General features: G+C 53.1%; 2 protein-coding genes across 7 annotated transcripts in view; one reads left to right on the top strand and one right to left on the bottom strand.

Annotated features, from left to right (window-relative positions):
* LOC100678593 overlaps positions 1-21,088 on the top strand; it is a 72,462-nt gene that overhangs the window by 35,630 nt on the left and 15,744 nt on the right. For 5 of the 6 annotated variants that reach the window (XM_008218547.4, XM_008218546.4, XM_016989474.3 and 2 more), the window contains 3 exons: positions 9,539-9,683; positions 20,404-20,471; positions 20,552-20,806. In XM_008218547.4, the coding sequence (XP_008216769.1) occupies positions 9,539-9,683; positions 20,404-20,471; positions 20,552-20,806 (468 nt within the window). Of the gene's footprint in view, positions 1-7,584; positions 7,870-9,538; positions 9,684-20,403; positions 20,472-20,551; positions 20,807-21,088 lie in introns of those variants that run through there. The other variant, XM_031921215.2, reaches the window with a different exon arrangement.
* On the bottom strand, positions 12,423-13,887 carry LOC103317965. The gene is made up of 4 exons (XM_031921220.1): positions 13,280-13,887; positions 12,975-13,207; positions 12,752-12,879; positions 12,423-12,686 (listed from the first exon to the last, which is right to left on the bottom strand). Exons 1-3 carry the CDS (start codon positions 13,712-13,714, stop codon positions 12,807-12,809), a joined length of 741 nt encoding a protein of 246 aa, XP_031777080.1. The 5' UTR covers positions 13,715-13,887; the 3' UTR covers positions 12,423-12,686; positions 12,752-12,806.

The following is a 21,088-nucleotide window of genomic DNA, read 5'->3' as shown; positions in this document are numbered from 1 at the left end:
CTCGGGCGCCGTCGTCGCTGAAATATTCATTAGGCGCCGTTTTTGCCTCCCATCAGCTCGGCCATCAGTTGCAGCGCTCCGCGATTTTTTTCCAAGTCCCGGCCCGTAGTCGACTAGTTCCGAGTTGCTGGTCCGCCCGCCTCTTGCTCGACCGACGACTCTTTTTGCCGCGCAGCTGCCTGCGGGAAAATTAATTTTTTAAACTCGCCCCTCTCCCGCGACGAGCCATCCTATGAATATTCGACGCTGGTATGCGATGTTATTGCCCGTGTCGCTGCGCCAACTTTTTCCTCTCCGCCTCGCGCGAGTATCGAGTATCGAGCATCGAGTATCGAGTTTCCCGTTCCCAGCCGTACAGTATATAATCGCCTTCTCTTCCGGGCTTGTTTTTCGCGCGCGCGCTCATCGAGTTCCGAGGAAATTTTCGAAATGCGCTGCAGCGCAGCTATCCCCTCTTCGGCAGCGTTCGGGGGGCTGCGATGCACTCGCGCGATATAACGAATAGATGAGAGCGGAGCGAGTCCGCGCGCGGCAACTTACGGCCGGGAAGCCAGACGGGAAACGGAGAAACGCAAGACGAAGAGGAAAAGAGAGAGAGGGAGGAAGAGCGAGAGCAAGCGAAACCGGTAACATGATAACAGCATTAACGTGCATAATGTATTTATCGTCAGGTCACTTGAATGTAATTAACGCTAAAGTTTCGAGTCATTGTTTCGTGCCTCGGATTCTGGCAACTGGTTTTGTTTGCAGCAAGACACTTTTATCCCGCACGCCTATACCTATGTATATTTTTGCTTTTGTCAGCGTCGCCGGCGGAGTTGCCGAGGCTGCGGCTGCTGCGCAAAACTTGGAATTATTAATCGAGATACCTAGCTGCACGGGCTCTTAATTGAGTAGAGCCGGTATAAAAAAATTAACTCGCTTAACCAACGATACGGACTTGTTAAAACTTGACGAAACTCGCGCTGGAACTTGCGCGGCCGCGAGTTCAAATTGACTTGAGAAAATTCATGTAAAATAATTACAAGTTATTCCCGGGCCGCACTTTCTCTCTGATAAATTACACACTCGCTTCCTTTTTATAGCTCGATCGCACTCGCTCCGCGATAATTAAAATGTAGGTTACTCGGCGGAGCAAGTTTTTAATTAAAGCTGCGAAGGACACTGTATTTTTCGACGCGCGATAAGCAGCTCGCGATCTCGCGACGTCTGACGAGAAGCCGCTTGTTCTACTTAATTACTCGTTCTGCTCGTTATATTTACATTCTTCCCTGCTGGTTGAACGTTCGCGACCAATTATATCCGCATAGGGTTCGCTGCGAGAAGCCATCGGAGTTAATAATTCGTAGATTTTTTTAATTGAGCCGTAGCACAAGCTGCAGTAAGAATCTCGAAAAAATCCTTAGCTCCGGCGATAAATTTCTCACTCCAAAAGATCCCGCGCGCGTCGCGCCGCAACGAACGAGCCCGAAACAAACATCGGTATATATGTACCGCAGCTCCCGGCGCTGCTCTCTCTCTCTCTCTCTCTCTCTCTCTCTCTCCCTCTTTCTTGATCTAGGTCGTGGGCACCGCCGGCGATGATAAACCATAATGTGAGCGCTGCAGGGACGTTGACATTCATTTTAATCGGAATCAGCCGGCGTTCTCCCGGAGATAATTTTCTCGCCGCTCGCTCGCGGGAGACGACTGAAAAATGAGGGGAGAAATAACGGGGCCGGGAATAAGTGAATTTTTATGGGGAAATATGAAGAGGTCGCCTGGAAGTGGAAGGGACACTCGGCGCAACACGAGTCGAGAAGTGCGAGGAGCGCTGCTTCTCCAGTTATGCAGCTAGTCGAGGCTTTTTCTCCATCTCCCGGGCTCCGTTGTTCGTGATTTTCCGCGAGCCCAGCTAGAGGCTATTCCTTTCTTTTCGAGCCATCTCCGCTCCCTCTCAGTGATTTGAATGTGATTTATGTGGTCTAAGGAAAAATAAAAAATCACGAGCCTCGCCATTGTCGCTCGGGAAGACTGGAGCGGAAAAATAGGGCGCTGTGCGGCTGTGCGCATTAGGCGCCGCGAGTCCTGGCAGGCCGCGAAACGTGTCATCGGCACGCCACTCGCCCGACGATACATCCAATTAATTCGCCCTCGCTGGTTAACAGAGCGTCCACGGCTGCGCGCAGCTATCAGTCGACCTCGGCAAACTTGGATAATTTCTCGTGTCGCGTATCCGACGCTGCTGGAAAATACAAGTAAACAGGAATGAAGTACGCCGCGATACTTGTCAAGCAGCCGGGGAGGGCCGTTTCTCATGCCGGAATTTTTAATTTACAGCCACCGGGCCACCCCGTCATGCGGGAATGCGACGTTTTTTATGGAGTCGACGGGGCGATGTTCGTTTTATCGGCGAGCCTCGGAAGACGCAACGCCTGGAGCTCTCGTACGCCGATCCCGCGCGCGTGCGTTTACAGAGAAATTTCGGTGAATTATCAGCAGTGCAAAAAGCCAAAAGATTCCGCTGCTTCATCATTCAGGCTCTAACCGTAGCAAATCGTGCGCGCGAAACCCGCAGAGCGGCGGCCACATGCAAATACACACCTGCGCGCACATCAATGTTGAAACGTGACTTACGCATTCAGCCGGCTGCGCTCGCGCGCGCGGCTCGAAAATCCAGGAGTCTCTCCTTGAATATTTACCGCCCGCGCGAACCGCCCGGTCGTTGCATCGACGCGTTCAGCGAAGAACGAATACGAGCTTGCACGTGAAATAGTGAAAAAGTCGCGAGCTCAAAGCGCTTTAAACGGGGCATTAAAAGTTGGAAAATTAATGTTGGAAAACACGATAAAGAGAATGTTTTACGATCAGCCGCGGCCGCGCGAGAGCTAATTTTCAATTGGGATTCGGCTGTTTTCGGACTCGCCGAAGGGGCCGGCGTGTTCGCAAGGCGCATTTTTACGAGAGCGCAGTTGTACGAATCGACGCGCCCGTAAAAAGCGGCCCGCACGCAAATAGCTTAATTGCAATCCAAATCGCGTGCGGCGGCCGCCGTGTGCCCCCCCCCCCTACCCCCGGCCCTCCGCCGCGGCTAACGACGTTTTGATTTATGCCGCGGCTGCGGCAACTGGTTATATTGCCGCGGGCTTTTACTCGTGACATGCTAATAAGTACGGGGCCGCGAGGGCAACGTATTCCGCCAGAAGTGACGCGCATCTCTTGCTCGTGTACGCATACAAGTAATGACTCCTTGCCTATCCGACGTCGAGCTTTCCGACCCTCGGCTTAGCGCGCGGCGCTCTACCGTGAACTCCGGAGGATTTTTGGCCGAGAGCCAGCGGAGACTCTGCAGGGATAAGCGCTCGCCCCGCCGTAAAGTGGAATTCCGCGATCGGAACGCGCGAGGTGAAAAAATTCGCGAGCGAAGATGAAGAGAGCGATCTGTAAAGCGTCCGTTGCGTTTCCCTTCTGCGATAAATCCTCGAAGCGGGGCCGCTCGTCAAATTCGGCCAATAAGAATTTACCGCTTTTTATATCTCTGTTTTCGAGCTCTGCCAGCGAGGCAACTGTACGAGGCGCTAAATCCGGTCTGGCAATCGGAATATTAATGGCCCTCGCTCCTCCTGCGCGCTTCGCAAAAAGCGCCGTCGACGCGACCACGTACCGGCCGTAATCGTGAAACTGCAATTATCGCCGGCACTTGCGCCAATTTACATTCGCCCGGCCTTCCTTGTAATAAAATACGTGCGCGGGCTCGGCTCATAATCACGCGAACGCGATCGACTCGGATCGATCTGCTCCGCCTCCGCTTCCATCTCTATCCATCTTGCTCTGTCTCTCACTTTGTCTTATTCATTCTCAGTGTCCTCTCGGTCGAGGCAGTGTTCGATGCTCGGATTCTCTTCCCTCCCTCGGCTCTGCAGGGGAATTCGGGATTCGGTTTATTAATCGGTGCCGCGGGCCGTTCGAGTGCAGTTTCTTTCGGATTCATCGCGGCAGCAGATGAAAGCTACGATAAAAATTCAGAAAAATATTTATTATTGACAAGAGTCGTCGTCGGAGGGAAATCCCCGGAGCTCGAGTGCGCGGCGGAATGGAAAGCGTGCCTCGACGCGGCCCGCCGAGATTTCGATTCCCGGAGAATCGGAGATTGAGCCTGTCTTTGTCTTTGCCGGCAGCCCCCGGGGACTTTGCACCACCTGCGATCGCACGCGCTCTTCCAGCAGCGTCTATTGGACTTTATTCCGCAGTGGCTCGTAACACGCGTCACGTCTCTCAATTATACCTCCGGCCGATTTCGAAAATTTTGACGTTCCGATATACTGCAGGTATGTAGCTGCCACTGCTGCGCTCGGCTTCTTTCGCGGGAAAAGTTTCGCGAGCTATCTGAATCCGAGATGTCTGCCGCACATGAACTCGAGGAGCTCGCGCGCGAAACGCAGACAAAGCGAAAACTCGCTCGGGAGTAGCGGGTATCGACAGCTACGCAGTCGGATAATCGCTCGACGCTCGAGCTCGGAAAGCCTGTCGGAAATTTGGCCCTGCCTTCCGCCGACTGCCTGCTTGCGTGACCTATTTCAAAAAAGCTTCCGCAGCCGCAGCGAAATCGGCGCGGAGCCCTCCCGCGCAGCAGCTGTTTCCTTTCCGCAGCCTGAGAATGGCGGAGCTGGGAATTCCGTTAACAGCGAACGGGCCTCCGCAAAGTGGCTGTATTTCACAAGCCCGCGGGCTGCGGCGGGCAATAAAATTCGGGAGGAATATCAGAAATCCCGAAACGACTGCGCGTATCAATCTCGCACGTAAAGTATTTTTCAAAGTATTATGCGGATAATGGAGGCAATTCGCCGGAAGAGTTTCATCGTGCAGCGCATCAAGTCGCCGATTAACTGTTAAGCGCTGCCGCGCATCAGCGACTGTTGCAACGCAGCCCGATCTCCTGATTCTCCTCCGGACTGGATTTTCGCCTAGGCGTTACTTACAACAGCCGCATTCGGCCCGTTTTTCGAGTCGCTCCACGCTCTAGCTTACGCAAGTCCCAGGCGCGTAGAGGAAAGTTGCCTGGCGCCTTCTCTCCCGAGCTCGCGAGCTCCCATCAGGTATATAGGTATACGCATTCGGTATGCATCGACGGCGAGGCGGTTCAAAAGATACGCCGGGGCGAAAGGCGAATTGTGAGGCGGAGCCCGGCGGGCCACGTCTGCAGAGGGAGAGTATATGCGACGGTATTTTCAATATCAGCAAATTTCCGCCGTCTTTCGACGTTTGCTCAGCCGCCGTCGTCCCTCCTTCGCAGCTGCTTTTATCCCGGCTTTTCCTTGGCAGGTGTAGCCAGGTTCGACGCAACTTTTATATCCCGCGGTATCCTCGAAAATTCTCGAGTTTAATATCCTCGGTCGCGCCGACGGGAGAAAGCGAGAATCATCAGCTCAGTGGACACGGACATCGGAGAATTGCGGCCCGCCGCGATATCAACTCCCGTCGCGATTTCGTCGCTGTTTATTAATCCTTTTTCCTTTCGGCGAGTGGCGCACAAAGGCGGCCGGGGGAGAATCGTAGGCGCTGCGCAGCGCTAAACTGCTGATGATACGAAGAGCGCGCTCGCGAGCTCTGCGTTTAATTAAATGCCAGAGCGAGCTCGTTTTCCGCAAATGGACTGAAATATTTTTCGTGCCTCTCCCGCTCCTGTCTCCTGCACCGTTTGTTCCGCGCGTTCCGAGCGAGGATATTGCTCGATTGCGATTCACTTCTTTTTCGCTTAATTAATGTATTTGTTTCAGGCGCCCTGCGCCCGACCGGCCCGACGTGCCAGCTTTTATTATCTTTCGCTTCGCCAGGGATCGGCGCGGCCGTTGCGGTTTCTCTTTTTCGCAGCCGCTTACTCGATGCGGCCTATTTATAGCCCCCCCAGGCTCTTATCCCCCGCGCACAGTCGACAATCCAGCTGTTCAAAGACAAATGCCCCCGGGCCGCAGCGAACTCGCGTTTTCACTTGACCGGCGAAAAATGTAAATTCATACTCCGGCCGGACGCGACGCGTGAACCTTGAAATTGAAAATTCTTCTGGCCGTATACCTACGTGCGCGCGCGTAATTCATTTTTCGACCGCGGCTTTGACCGACGTAGCGTAATGCCATTCGGATTACTTCAAACAAATTGTTTGCGCCCGCGAAATGAACTGCTGCTACCACCCGGAGATATTCCCTTTTGCCCGCACTGGTTCTTTTAAAACAGTTTCTCTCTCTCTCTCTAACTTGCGCGCGTGCGTGTCAGGTCCGTTTGTTGCGTACATTATCGAGCTATCGATTCGAGTAACCGAGTGGGTTGACATGGATTTGACATTTCGTATTGGCGAACTATTACGCGAAGATTCGCAAGCGTCAGTCGCAGATGGACTTTGTTTGAAAAAGTGAAATAGCCCGCTCTCGAAAGCCCTGGTGCTACTGTCGTTTCGCACTCTAGAGCCCTACATCAACTAATATCCTCGATGGAAAACAGTAGGTAATCAAAACCCGCTCGCATAAGATTCTCGCGCAAAATTAACCAGCGGACGGATAAATAAAGCGCAGACTGCGCAATTCTGCGATTGGCTCGCTCTCCTTTCGAATCCATCAGCGCTCGTCGCCGCAGGACAGAGCTGCGATATGGATCCGTCGAAAAAGGTTGCTGCGCGATAGAGGCGCAGGTATGACCGATCAATTAACTTGGGCGACGCCGACGGGCGGAGGAACGGACGCGCGAGTAATTGAATTCGGAAAGAAGGTCGATTTTTTCCGTCCGCGTCGAGAAGAATTTCGCTCGACTGAAAAATCTGAGAATACCGCGCCGAGTGGAGAGTCGCTCAGGTGGAGGCCCAAACGACGTTAAAAGCGCCTGTCGCTCGACACGGATGATGGATTATTTTAATCCGACTCTGAGGCTCCGCTGAGCGGTCGCGAGGCCGACTACTGCAATCGACTCCCTTCGACAAGGCGAAAATTAGTTTTCTGCTGCTCCCCACTGATTGGCGCTTCGGCCCGCAAGTACACCGATCCGTGCGTCCAGTCCATCATTTTCCGCGCTCGGGCGCAGCTAGACTAATTCATGCGAGCCGCTATTCGCGATTCGCAGGGGGAAATGAAAAAAATGCCGGGGCCATCGCGTCGGGAAAACAATAAAGAAAAAAGCGAGAGCGAGGCTCGAGCCGTCGATCCCGCAACACCGATGCGGCACTTAATTAAAAGCTAACGGGTCCGCTGCAGCAGCCTTTTTATTCGCGCAGACCATTAAAAGTCTATCGAAGCGATAAAGTTGCCCCTCCACCTCCTCGCCCGCGAGAGGGATGTACGCGCGGCCTCGGCGGCGCGGCGTTCAATGTAAATGAACAATTTAAATTTCTATCGCCGGTTATATGCGCGCGAGCCCCCGACGAGCGCTCTGCCGCGTATCCATCCCCGTTGTCCATCTTCAGCTTCAGCCGTGCGAGTATAGCTGTTGGCTCCCAATGGCCCTCCGTGCCCGTTACACAGAGTTACGCAAAGTTACGCAAAGTTATACGTTTCTTGACTCTTCATCGACATGCATGCATTAGACAAAGTTCCGGAGCGAGGCGCAATGCCAGTTTGCATATCTCACGTTTGCGATTTGCTCTCTGTTTCACGGAGAGCTGCTCCCCTCGAATGTTTTTCCGCTCGGGGCTGAAAATGCTTGGCCGTTTGCATAATTGCTCGGATAATCTCGTCTGCGCAAACACGGCGATAACATGGTTGACACTTGCGATTCGACGACTGCGAGCTCGGGCAGGGATTTTACCGAGACGCGAGTGTGTGGGCGCGTGGCGAGGAGACAAAGACGGAGAAGGCGAAGATGGAGAGCAGGGAGAGGTCGTGTTTTCCGGAACTTGGTGCTCGGCACGTACGTACTCGCGAGTTCCTCGCCCCCCCTCTCTCTCTCTCTCTCTCTCTTCTCGCTCTTTATCTCCATCTCGCACTCCTATTTCGCCGTCCTTCTCGAGCAGAGCGTTCGGCTTTTACGAGGATCATCAAGATTGCCATTCAATCGATTCGAGCTGTAAAAGATACAGAGCTGAGAGAACACTCCTTCGGCCTCGCGTCATCGCAATAATTATGCCCTCCGGAGGGAAAGAGCGCCGGCGAATTTTCATTAATTTTCATCAGGGAGCGGCGCTCTTTGTGCGACGAAACTCAATAAGAAAACTTTTCAGCGCGCTTGATCTCCGAAAGAGTCGAAAAAAGGCGTCGCGAGCTTTTTCTCTCTATTCTCCGACGAGACTGCGCGAAAGTAATTAATCAGCAATTACATATCGGCTTCTTTAGTCAAGCTGGTCGCGAGGGAACTTTGCTTTCTGAGCCAACTCCAATTTCGACTAATTGCGCGAACACTCCGACGGTTCGTCTGGTTTTCAGATGAAAATGAATGGAGAAATTCCCCGTAATTTGGCCATTCAGTAATAATTCAAGGATAGAAAGTGGCCCGATTCACACTCACAGCCGTCTCGAATTTCTAGTTGGCGCTTTTTACCGGTATATCTCGCTCTCTCTCTCTCTCGTCCATTCGTTCGCGGGGAGCGCGAGGCCGACTATATGCGATTATATGCGATAACGTCACGCTGCGATGGCCCGAAGGATTTATCTGGGGGATTTCGCTCGAGCGAGACAGAGAGAAGCTTCTGGCCGATGGAAAAATAAGAGAGGCAGACGCGGAGATGGACGGTTTTGCATGACGGCTCGGTCGGGTCGGAGAAATTTGAAAAACAAATGAAGCGCTGCGCGAAACGGAATCCGAGGCTGGAGGAAAAACCGCCGAGGGCCGAGGTTTCCGGCGGGATGGAAAAGCCGAGAAAGCTAAATAACGAGCGGGCGTCTTCGGTTTCGCGAGGAAGAATCGCAGCAGTGGGGATGTTTACCGAATCGCAATGTTAATTGAAAACACGGGGCACTTCCTTACGGCAGCTACGTGTGGGGGGGGGGGGCGCTCGTGCGACTGTCAATCGCACGGCGTGATCTCCGCGTAGCGAGCGAAAGGAGAATCGAATGGCTTCCGGCTCGCTCGGCATCGACAATCCCCCGACAATTCCCGCCAGCGCTGTTTGCTCGGCTCCTTCCCCGCGACCGCGAAAGCTGCGCGAGTATTAAAAAGTATTAAAAAGTCGCGAACTTTCTTAATTTCTGAAACAATCAATCAGAGAGTCAAGATTTGCCTGGGCAGGAGGAATAAGCGGAGGTATAAGCGTCCAGTTTCGTGCCAGGCCGGATGGACTCTCGTCTTATTTCTCCCCCCGGCGCGCGGCGCGGTACCAAAGCCAACTTGCTCTCGCTGATTTTCTTTTTCCCCCAGCACTCCCGTCCCGGCGTTTTCTCCTTTTTTCCCGGCTCGCGGAAAACTTTGGAAAAGCCATAAGAACAAAGTTTCCCCGGGCTTCTTCCGCTTTAGCCTTAACCCCGCTCCTTCCTATGTATTTTTCCAGCCGCCACTTCTTGCCCCCCTTTATTCCTGTCTGCCGGCGGCCAAAGGAGCGCTCATTAATTGCAAGAATAATAACGCGTGCTCTTGTCTGTTGCAGGCCCGCGGTGCGAGTTCCCGGAGCAGTGGAGAGGAAGCTGGTTCCAGTCGGGCGAGAACACCCTGATCGCGATCAACGGCACGCGCATATCGAACAAGGGCCAGTGCACCGAGGCCGATGGCGACATGTTTCTCATCTACGACACGTGAGTCTCCGATCTTATTCTACTTATACTGGTCGACTGAAAAAGGCTTGGCGAGCGGGCATTATTAATCAAGCCGAGGCCAGCTGCGCCAGTCGCGGAGGGAAGGTACAAATTCTCGAGCAGCTCGGGCGAATTCTGCTCGGGATTCCCTGGCCGGCATTATCAGCGACGCATTATGAGATTCGCTTTACGTATACACTAGCTACGTGTATATAACGTATTCTCTCTCTCTCTCTCTCTCCCTCTCTCTACTTAACGAGCTGCGCGAGTTCGAATTCCCGACGGGGTGCCTGCCGGCGCCCGCCCGTGTAGGCTCGCCCGTTAGATTCGCAGCGCGAAGATTGCCTATTCACGGGGAACGTTGATTTTCGCAACGCGGGAAGGCGTTATTGTTCTCCGCCGAGAGGGAGAGAGAGAGAGAGAGAGAGAGGGAGCTGATTGGGGAATTCGCGCAGCCGAGCACTGGGGCGCGTGTAAACAAAGTGCGATGGAAAAAACGTCGCGCCAGAATGCAGCACACTTTCGACCGCTCAAGCTATTTAATTAGAGAAGGGGGTTAAGGGTCTCTGAGTAGGACGGGGGCCACTCGACATTCGTCATTTCTCCCTCTCCGCTGCTTTCACTTTTCCCTCGAGCCGTTCAAACGCGAGGGCCGCGCGCCTTGCCTCTTGCGCGATTCGTAAACTGTTTTAATTGCGGATTCTATTATTCGCGGAGGACAGAGGAGCCGCGTAAAACATGACCGCGCGGCGCAAGAAGAGCAACGAGCTGAGCTGGCAGTGTCTGGAAGAGAAGCAAGGGCCGAGGGAAAAAGTCGAGGGGGAGACGGAGAAGCCTTTTGCAAGCTCGCGCGTGTGTGGCCTCGACGGACGCGCAGGAATTATAGGCGCACTTGGCTGCACTCTAGGCATATTTTCCCGCAGAGACGGGAAAGTTAATTAGCGAGACGAACATCTGAATGCATGAAAACGCTGTTTCGAATAGAGCTCTCGAGCTGCTTGCATTGACGTCTGCTTGTCTTCGGCTCAAGGTGGGCTGCCTCGGGTTTCAGTGGCGGAAAGTGACTTTGAAACAGAAGGAACTTCAAACGTAACGAGCAAAGCTTTGACGCAGCGCAGCAGAGCGCGTCCAATAATTTTTCTTCCGGCTCGCGGGGCAGTTTCCACGCGCGCGTATATCGCATCAATTCTACTTTGTCCATCGCGTGTTGAGATGCCGAGGCCGGACGCACATCGACAATACTATCATCCCCCCGCATCAAAGTAATGCCTTCCAGTCAATCAATCAATATACCCCGCGCTTCCACTCGTTCCGCCTCTCTGCTGCCGCGAGCGGTTCCCTCTTTCAAAATTTGAAGCTCGCTCTTCTGAAAAGTGTACACGTATATACCCGATGTCCCGCCGCTGGCACTCGTCCGGTGTCATTTCCGTTGTCGAGCGATTAAACGCGAAAAAGAGACGGACAGGGCGAAAAGGTATATTGCCTCTGCGTCCGCGGGCAGAGAGAGAGAGGCTGTTCGCGGCATATGAATAATATCGAGCGGACCGCAGACTAGTGCCCCGCTGATTGGATTCGAATCGGCCGGAAAAGAAGACGCTGCAAAAAGGCAAAATGGAAACGACTGCGCTCCGAATGGCAGCGGAAAATCGTTGATGCTCCAGCTCTCCTTCTTTGCTTGATGCCCGCCAAGAAACGTGAAACTGCGCTGTCGAAGCGAATTTTTCTGTATTCATTGTTCGCTTGCTGCTTAATGGACTTGTCGAAATAGGTCGACATCGTCGCGTTGCGCTGTACAAACGGAAGCTAACGAATTCGATACTCTTGTTAATACGAGCGCTGCGCTACTTTGCTTTATTATCGCTAATGCGCGTAATATGCATGCATATAATAATTGCAATTATTAAAATCCAGCATCATCGCGCGTTAAGATGATTACGGGCTATCAAATTGAAAGCAACGTCGAATTGAAAGTTCGCGCGTCCCTGTATTTTTCTTTCTCGCTCCGCTCCCTCTCCTTTTCCATCTCGCACGCAGTTCTTTCGTTTCGTTTTTCTCCCTAGGACGGAAAAGTCAGCGCAAAGTGCTTAAAAGCCTCCGCGCGCGAGCCTCTTTTTTCAATGTTCGCGAGCAGAAGTCGACCGACGTGAACTTGGTGAACTTAAATTTTCTCCCTCTCTCCCTCTCTCCCTCTCTCCCTCTCTCGAGTCTATTTTTTCATCTTTCGGCCGCTTTCTCGCAAGTCCATGGAAAGAAAATGTTGCTCATTGAAATGGCTTAAACCGGCTGGAAAACTTTCCGAAGCTCGTTCGCGCAACTATCGTTTGACTTCGGCGCTGATTAGGCAACTTCAAAAATTCTTCCTGCAGTCTATGATCCAGCCTTGTTCGAGCTTTTTTCGCTCCAGCCTCGATCAATCAGGGCTCCACTCGTCGATACACCGCGCCGATCGATCAGCCCGACTTATACCTTTCCCTTCGAGTTATACCCGACTAATTATTTTTCTCTTCCGCCCGTGTACTTCCCTGTGGCTGCTTTGGTCGGGCTTTTTCCGCCACGCGTGTGGAATGAAATTGAGGTGCGCAACTGGATTATCGCTTAATCGCTTATCGGCCACGGGCATAATAACTAGGCTATCGATTTCGAATGAGTAGGGTTTCCCCAAGGCGCTACGCAGCCAATCGTGGATGGATTTTCTTATTTTCAATGAAAGCCGAGTACTTTTTTAATTCATTCGCATGCTATATTTGCGTGGAGAACTGTTGTACTTAAATCTCGTAAGTTCAATGGAAGAATCGATCGATCGAGTTAAAGGAATGGATTGTCCTAAATTACGTCGATTTCCTTGATGTCAGGGACGTGTACTATCGGTACATGAAGATCGTCCAGTTGAGGTAAAACGTTCAAGCCATTGAGCTTAAGTTCGCTTAACTGCCATTCCCATTCCAGGCGTTGTCTACTTTGTAAAGTCTGTGCTTCGTTACGGTGCCTCTGCAACATGCTTACCTGAAATTATATTAATAATGTTAACATTCAGTCGGCTGATTTAACACAAAGAAGATTATACGAGCCTTGGTCTTGTGCCACTTGTCATCTAATTCTTGCAGCCAGCTGAACACTAATCGTCTATTTACACTTCCGTTTCCCGAGTGTCCATCTGTTTCTGGCTGCTTTAGTACGATACTGTAAACCTCTTTGTCTTGAAGAAACGTACAAAAGGAATAAGGCTTCGACTGATTAGCAGCAAGTCTAGCAGTTCTGCTATGAACCCTAAGGATTTCCTGCTCTACTCACAAGGCTAGTTTCTCCATCTCCACGACGTGCCGCATTCTCAAGTCACGTCGGTCTTCTTCTTGCTCGACGTACAAGTCTTTCATCGAACCCATCAGACTGGGTGGTGGACTGACGTTCGCTTGCACACTCGCGTTGCCGGCTAGTTTATAACTACGTAGATTCATCGAGTAGCTCTCGTAAAGTTTGGGAGCTGCATACGAAACGGGAACTATATTTTTCCTTCTTTGCGCGAGCTAGGTAAAACGAGGCATTCGATTAAAATATTGGCGCAGTTAATCGCTAAACGGACGAGCGCGCGTACTCACGTATTCCTGCAGTTCTAAATATTGTTCATAGTCATAAATGGTCGGCGGGCCTCTCGACGGAGGAACGTACTGCTGCACCTTTTTACACTGCTTCGTTTTTCTTTTCCTCGGCTGATGTGGTATCGTATCGGTACTCGTTGTCGAATCTCTTGATTCGGGCTCGGGACTCGGCGAGTAAAGAGTGTGTTGCGGTGACGAGTTGTCGAAATGTTTCGAGCAGTTTTTACGAGCGTTGCCTGATCGATTGGAACTTCTGAGAACACGCTGATGATGCGCTGCGCCAGCAGAGTCCTTTTTGCCATCGCGCTTCGGCGTTGCTCCGCTCGTGCTCGGCTCCTTATCCAGCGGATCGTGGCTCCTTGAACTCGCCACGACGTAGGCCAGCTGATGGCCGCGATTCGATTTTCTGCCGCTCTGCTCCTGCTCCGCAGTCATACTCGCGGGGATCTTCAGAGCTGGCACCTTCTGGAAGGTTAGTGCTCAAGGAGCCCCAAGAGCTCGGAGGCTCAGGGCTGTTCGCTTCACTCGGCGTCTCCGGCGAAGCACTCTGACTCTGGTTTTCGAAACTTGGGGGCATACTCTCGGATACGCTACTCTGGCTACCTCTGGTCTCCTTGTCACTCACGGACTCGCTGTTGTTGTCCCTGGCCAACCTCGCTCTCGAAGGCATGCTTCCTCGACGTAGCAAAACTGGCGGGCCCATCTGAGGCTGATCGCTTGGCCAGCGTTGGCCCGTTAATCCGCGCAGATGCAGTTCCGGGTGGTAGGCTGGAAGAGCTGACGGCACTTTCGGTACTCGAGGGACGAGCTGCTGCCGAAGCCATCAGGTCTGCTGGATCTGCAGTACGAAAAATAACCGTTGGTTATATTCATTGCCCACCCAGCGTCCCGATCCTGAGTGTCTAGAGTGTCTAGACCTCCAGCGCCACTCGCGTTTGGCTCGATCACACGCGTGACGTCAGATACTAGAGTGAGGTTAGAAAGCGCGGCTTCGATGGATCTTGTATACATCGCACTCGAAAGGAAAGGCCCACTTTCTTCCCGCGGTGTGTAATGTACTCTGTTTTAGTTAGTACGGTCTCGAAATTGGCGGCTTGGATTTCTTACTTGACGCTGTTATAGAGGAGATAAGCCATGATGGGTTGGCCTCTTTGGCGTCCTGTTCAAGGTCGAGGCTGGGCAGAGAGCTGGATTGCAGTATGGTTTCGTAGCTGTCGGCCGTTGAAGAGGACGGGAAGTTGTCCGCTACAGGTCCGCTTGTCTTACCGATCGTATTCGAACTATCGAACACTGCTGGTATACCTATAGAGCAGGCGGCCTCGAAATTTCCAAATACTCTGCCTTCAAAGATACCGTCCCCTCCAAGGTTGGGTCATAAAGCCTGACTGCAGGATCAGTTGTTCAGCCTATCAAGCGTTATTCGTGAAACTCGACCACGCTAGTTTTCAGTAGGAGCCGCTCCTTTGAAGTTGGCAGCTCAGAAACAAAATATCTCCGTAACCGAAGAAGCCGGAATTCCGAACGTTATGATCGCGATTTGAATTTTGCACGGGCGTGACAACCAAACTAGAACAACTGTAATACGCGACAATAGACGGCCTCGCATTTATATATCTATTTTCCTTGTTCGTTCGCTCGCGCTCGCAGACCACGTATATTATACCTGGCCTAAAGTATACACTGCACGGACTTGCTCTGCAAGTATTTATGCGGGAATTTGTTAAACTCGAAACCCGGCGGAACTTTTTTTACGCGCAGCCGAGAGCGCTGTAGTTGTGAAATGGATTTCATGAATAAATCCTTTCTAATGTCCGACAATGCCTCTGAGCGGATCAGTCGCAGTGCCAATGAGAGCATCCTATCTTTTTAGTGGGTTTTGAAAAGGGAGCCCGATTTATCGAATACAACAAATCCGCGCCATTTGTATATATTGCTGCGCGCGCAATGCTGCAATGAAACAATTTTCCTCGCTCCCGCTCGAGCGAGAGAAAGTCTCTGACGCAAAACGAAATTCCGAGAGACTCGGCTAATTCAATACGTCATCTCTCCTCCGCGACGGCGACGCCGCCTTCGGCGCCGGCAGCTCTCCCTGTACAGTACAGTCTACGCAATGCGCGAGAGCTGCTGTGTCGAAAGCGGGGGAGCTAGAAAGAGAATCCAGCGTGCGGTGCAGACTGAGGGGTTATGCTTGACATTTTTGTGACAAGTCGCTCGGGAGTTTGGATTAATTCGGATGTGACGGGATGAAGTTCGTGGCAAGTTTCTAATTTCCAGGTAAAAGCGGCCCGAGAGAGAGAGAGAGAGAGAGAGAGAGCAAGTGGTCGAGCGCTTCTCTTCCGTTGCGCGAGCTCATGAACGTGTGGGCGAATTTCCACCGTCGAAGCGCTCGGCGGCATCCGGTAAAAAAGCCCAGCCCCTCCAAGTGAACCCTCCAAAATACAGTCCATTAGCCGAAAATTTCGGGCAAAACTACTCCTGCGCGCTCTCTCGCCGGCAGAGGGCTGCGTGAGCACCGAGAGCAGCGAGCCCTTGGCGCGCGAAATTCAATCAGCGATCATTACGAAAACGTCGCGACGTCGTCTTTGCCGGAAGTTTCTCCCGCCGCGGCTCATTCGATTAAAAAGTTGCGTCTAGTCTGCTCCCCCGCTGTATCGCGAGGCCGGGAGGAGGCGCGCATTTCCCGATGTTCTTAATCCGAATGGAATTATATACTCTCCCCGCTAATGCAAAACCAATAATAGTTGGAGGCGCAATAACGACAAAGTAGATTGCGTGCGCGTTTTTCGGGCCGCGGGCCTCGTTTGCATTTCCGCGGGATTTAATTAGCCGCTCGGCAGCGATCTCCGAAGGCGAGCTCGAAGAATGCGATATTTATTTGGGAAATTTAGCCGGCAGCCGAAATGCTTCTGCCTCCTCGCGAGCACAAAGGAATTGACGCGCGGGCGCGGATAGCATATTCGCGAATCGCTTTTTCCGAATCGCTGGCTCGCGAGAGGTCGAGATATGGGTTGAAAGCCGCGCGGAAATTTGAATATTTTGTTTTTAAAACGCAGATCACTCGGCCGCTTCGTGTACGTCCACGCGCGTATTACGAACTCTCCAGAAAGCCTACTCAGTCACGATCGTGCAGTGCTGCAGCTACATGCTGCGGCCGGAGCTACCGCCGCCTCGACAAATAGAGACAATTAAGCGGCTAATATGAGATGCGTGCCGGCCGGCGCTCCGTCGGGATCTGGCTCGAGCGAGTATAGAGTATTATAGAGAGGGAGAGGGCGAGGAGTTCGTCGGCCGCAAACACAACAAACGCCCGTCCAGTCCGCCGCCGATACGTGGATTGCCGGACAAAGGGCTCGACCGAGCCGCGAGCCGAGAGAGGGGGACAGCATTTTTAAATCGGAGGGGGAATATATACTCGGAACGGACCTCGCAAACTTGTCCGTTAGGAGAAAAGCGCGTAATCTTGGCCGTTCTCATTGACACGTGGTTGGGAATTTGGAAAATGTTCGTCGGATAATTCGCCGAACTCGAGCGCGAAGAATAAACATGAAGCGCGCTCGTGCACGAAAGTGAAAAGCTCGACGAATTCGAGCAGGACAAATAGGAAGCGCGGGCAAAAATGTGCAAGTGCCCGTTTCAGGCTCGAGTACGAGGGTATGCGAGTTGAAGTGCGCGCACTCGTCGAAAGTCGGGAGTCGGGACTGCGTCGCGATTCGCCGCTGGAAAAGTGCCGAAAGCGGCGATGACTGCGCGAACTCTCGCTTCATTAAACGAAATCGGATACGCGCGGCTCTCGCGTTCCTGTAGCGCGCTCCGGAATCATCGCTAATGTTACTCCCGGCGCGCGTCCGCCCGAGAATAATGAATCTCTCCGCCGCGCAAACGGATTGATATGCATTACGCCGTTGCGTGGCGCTCGCTGGCATAACGGACGCGCGTCCCGCCCTCAGGATTGCCGCGTTCGCGTATAATAATTTTATCCCCACCCCGGCCGCGCCATCAATAATCCGCGCGACGAGCTTCGAGGGAATCCGCAGCGGGCTTTTGTAATTCTAAATGCCTCGTTATTGCTTCCGTTGTGAAGCCCGGTTATCGTTAGCTCCAATGCATGCGAGAATACGAGACGACGCCTTTCTTCGTTCGCCCTCGTGCAAACTATCATGACCAAATCTCGGCTTTCAAAAGTAGAAGCCGAACATCGACAAAAAATGACGGGGAGACTAATATCCGTCCGTCCGAACGGCGAGCGAGTTATGCGCGCTACGTGAGCTGCGAGTCTGACGACGACGCGAGCTACGACAACCGGCTGCAGCCGTGCCCTCTTTTCTCCTGTTTCTGCGAAAGAGTCGCGGTTACTTTTCGGGCCGCTGCGTTTGTTCGAAACGAGAATGATGTCGAGGCATTGTCGATCGGGCGGCCGTTCGCCCGGGCATTAGAAATTACCGGAAAGAGAAGCGGAGAGAGCGAGGAGGAGGAAAATGACTGCGGGCCGGATCTCGTTAAAATGCGAATACTCGGCTTGACGTAAGCAATTCCCTCGCGCTTAAATAAATACGAGAACGCGACCTAATGGTTTTCGCTTGATGAATTTTTTGACTATCGCGCAGCAATAGTACGTTTCACATCAAGCTGCTGCCGCTTGTCAGCCGCAAGTTGGCAAAATTAGAATGCGCACATATCGCGCGACACGTCTTCTCTCCCCGAGAGTGACGCCATCGAGGATTCTCGCCTTTTTATCCGAATCATCGGCGTCGCGATAGAGCCGATACACGTGTGCTCGACGCAATGGCGCAGAAATGTGCCGCAACGTCGGCGATTTGCACCCCCTCCTCTTCTACTTGATGGCAAAATCGAAGCGATATGCCCTCGGAAGACTCGCGAAGAGCTGACGTAACGAGTCGCCGCTTTTTCCACCGCTGACGCACTGATGCAGTCGAGGATGAAGCGCAGCCGCGGAGATGGCGAGTCGCGCGAGTGCTTTCGACGCCCCGCAGACCGATCGAATTAATTGCAGGCTCTTGATCCCTTCGGAGTTCGTTCGATTACGCCGGTGATTAATGGCCCAGTCTGCGAGCGCGGCTCTCGGAAGAAAAGTCTCGTCTCTCCGTCGTTGCGATTGCCGCGAGTCGCGGGTGCGCTTGCCTCGCCGCTCTCGACCACGTCCGAGTAACACGAGCCTCGAGCATATTATATAGACCTGTCAATAAAGCGGGCCCGCTGCAGACTGATCATAACGGCCAGATAGGCATCGAGCACGCCAGGCCGGCCGGGCAGCGGCCGCATGATTTATGGCGGCGCGGTGCAGGCGTTAACGCCACGCACACATGCATGCGCGTGAAGGAGGACATGGCGCAAAACGCCCCCCCTAAGTGGGCCGCTCGACTGAAAACAATGCCGGCCGGCGCTGTTTTTTCCGCCTCCCCCGTTCAGCAGTGTCGCTCGGGATTGAAAAACGATGTCGGCTTCTGATGGATTTTTCGCGTTGTCGCGGCTAATCGCGCGCGGAACTTGCAGAGGGCTTTTATTTAGGTTCGCGAAACGAAAAGGCCGGGCTCTCGGCATCCGCGCGGGGGCGGCAGGCACTTTTCGTGCGAACCAATTTCGAACGCGTCGCGTTCTCTTGCCCTCCCGCCGTTCCTGCCCACGACAAGCGCTTCCGTCTTCGGATCCCTGATGGCTTTTTACGCCGATCCGCGCGCAGTACTCTCGAGTCCAGTCCGAGGGTGCAGTATCCGGAAGCTGCTCGGCCCAGATAGACACTGAATGTTTCAGCGTTAATATTCCGGAGCGGTATACCGGCGTAATACGGCACAGAGATGAGCGGCGGGATTGCTTAATTTAACGCGAGATTTCACGAGCTATTCTCGGGTTAAGCTGGGTCGAGAGATAGTGCAGTGTACGTGTACATAGGGGTCCGCTCGACGATAACAAGGAAAATTGGGTCAACGAGATTACGTCCTTCCTACACGGCGGCGAACATGTTAGTCTCCGCGCGCGTCCGCTCTTTTCCTTCCTGCCGGCAGCTATTGGCAGCTATTCTCGGCTATTGGCTGTATCGATGATTGTGCGCGAGCTTTTTGCCGCATCGCTTCGATTTTGAACAAACAGTTTTCAGTGTTTTCTCAACTCCTCAACTCTTGACGCGACAAATTTGATTTTCCTCGAAGCGCGGAGGAGCTCGGAGCTGCGCCTCCGTCTCCAGTCGAATTGGCTGGTCAGCGCGGCGCGGCTCTCGCGAATTTCCCGGTGGACAGCGGAAGAGACGACTGCCGATGAATATTTGCCCGAGACACGCCTCGAACTTGTTCGAGCAATCGTAGCTTATCGTACGAGCATGCCGAGGTAAAATTACGGGCTCCCCATCAGTTAATCAGCCGGAGAAGAATGGGCGGACCCGTCGAAGGGCGTATCGAGCCCGGCGAGATTACGATTGATTACCTGCCGAGTGACGCACGGAGGACGATTAAATTAGATCGGGAGATACCAGATCGATATAGGATCTATAATTCATGACGGACGATCGGGTTAATGGCTGAGCCGCGCGTAATGACTGCCCGATATGCAGCGAGATCACGCGGAAAAAGCGAAGAATTCCAGGAATTCGCGCAGCTAAAAGCCGCATTGGAGAAAGTTGCGCGACCCCCCCCGTATCGCGGCGCAGCTACTTACAACTTGGCGAGCTCGCGTCTGGCCTTCTCCTTGGCGGCGGCGGCGACGACGACGACGACTCCAGTCTCTTCGCTTACTTAGCGTCAGTCAGGTCGAAGTTTACCTTTGTTCCTAGACGATGGAGAGTCGAGGCTGTTATTAGGGGGGAGGGATTACCGTAGTTTTGCCTATTGTCTCTGTGTGTGCGTAATTGGGCACCGTGTGTTATTCCGAATGAATATCCATCTAGATATATCGGGCTCCGCCCGCCTCTTCCGTTGATTGGAGTTTGATTTACACACAGCGCTAGCAACAACAACGATACCTCGAGCAAATACGTCTGCTCTATAGCTGCAGAAAACGCTCCGGCGCTCTTTGCATTAGGCGACGGCGACGGACTTGTGCTCGACTGAACGGCGATTGGACCACTAATAAAGCGCCATTTCCCATTAGCTGATGTTTGTGCCTTCCTGTTGCAGGGAGGAGAAGTGTTCCCGGTGCCTGGTGATGCACGAGAAGCACCCGAACGTCATCCAGTACAAAGAAAGTAAGCGGCCCGCGTGACTGTGAGAGTTTTAAAATAATAATCCAATGAATAATGATGAACGAGCCTCGCTCTCTCCGCAGCCTTCTGCACCGTCGGCAAATTCTGGGACATCTGCTCCCACCTGGTGGGCGACGGACAGCTCTTCTCGCTCTTCCGCTCGAACGCCGCGCCGTCCTCCTGTCCGTTCGCCGGGCCGCTCGAGTTCACCTACACCCGCGGCGACGACCGCAAGACCTGCATGTTCCCGCTGTCGCAGGCGGACGCCTGCACCCAGGACTCGAAGCTGCTGCTGCGCTACATGGCCTGCGCCGACGTCCGCGGCACCGAGAGCTTCAGTGAGTATTGCATTACGCGCGTACAAACACTGGAGGCGGGCTGACGCTGCCGTGTTTGTTTTTCATTATAACCTCGAGGGGCTGATGTTAGTTCTGGCGAGGGCGCGACTGCGCGACTGCGCGGCGCTTCGTTTGGAAGTTTCATTGTTTTCGAGGACTTTTATTTCGCCAAGAATTCCGCAAAATTATCGCGACGGCTTTGCTGACTCGGCATTTGCATTCCGCTCTCGAGTAAAAAGCCACTTGTTACGCTGCCGGATTCGCGAAAAAACGCCCGAGCGG

The sequence above is a fragment of the Nasonia vitripennis genome, chromosome 1, assembly GCF_009193385.2.
Source record: "Nasonia vitripennis strain AsymCx chromosome 1, Nvit_psr_1.1, whole genome shotgun sequence".
NCBI lineage: Eukaryota > Metazoa > Arthropoda > Insecta > Hymenoptera > Pteromalidae > Nasonia > Nasonia vitripennis.
This window is presented reverse-complemented; position numbering and strand designations above follow the sequence as displayed.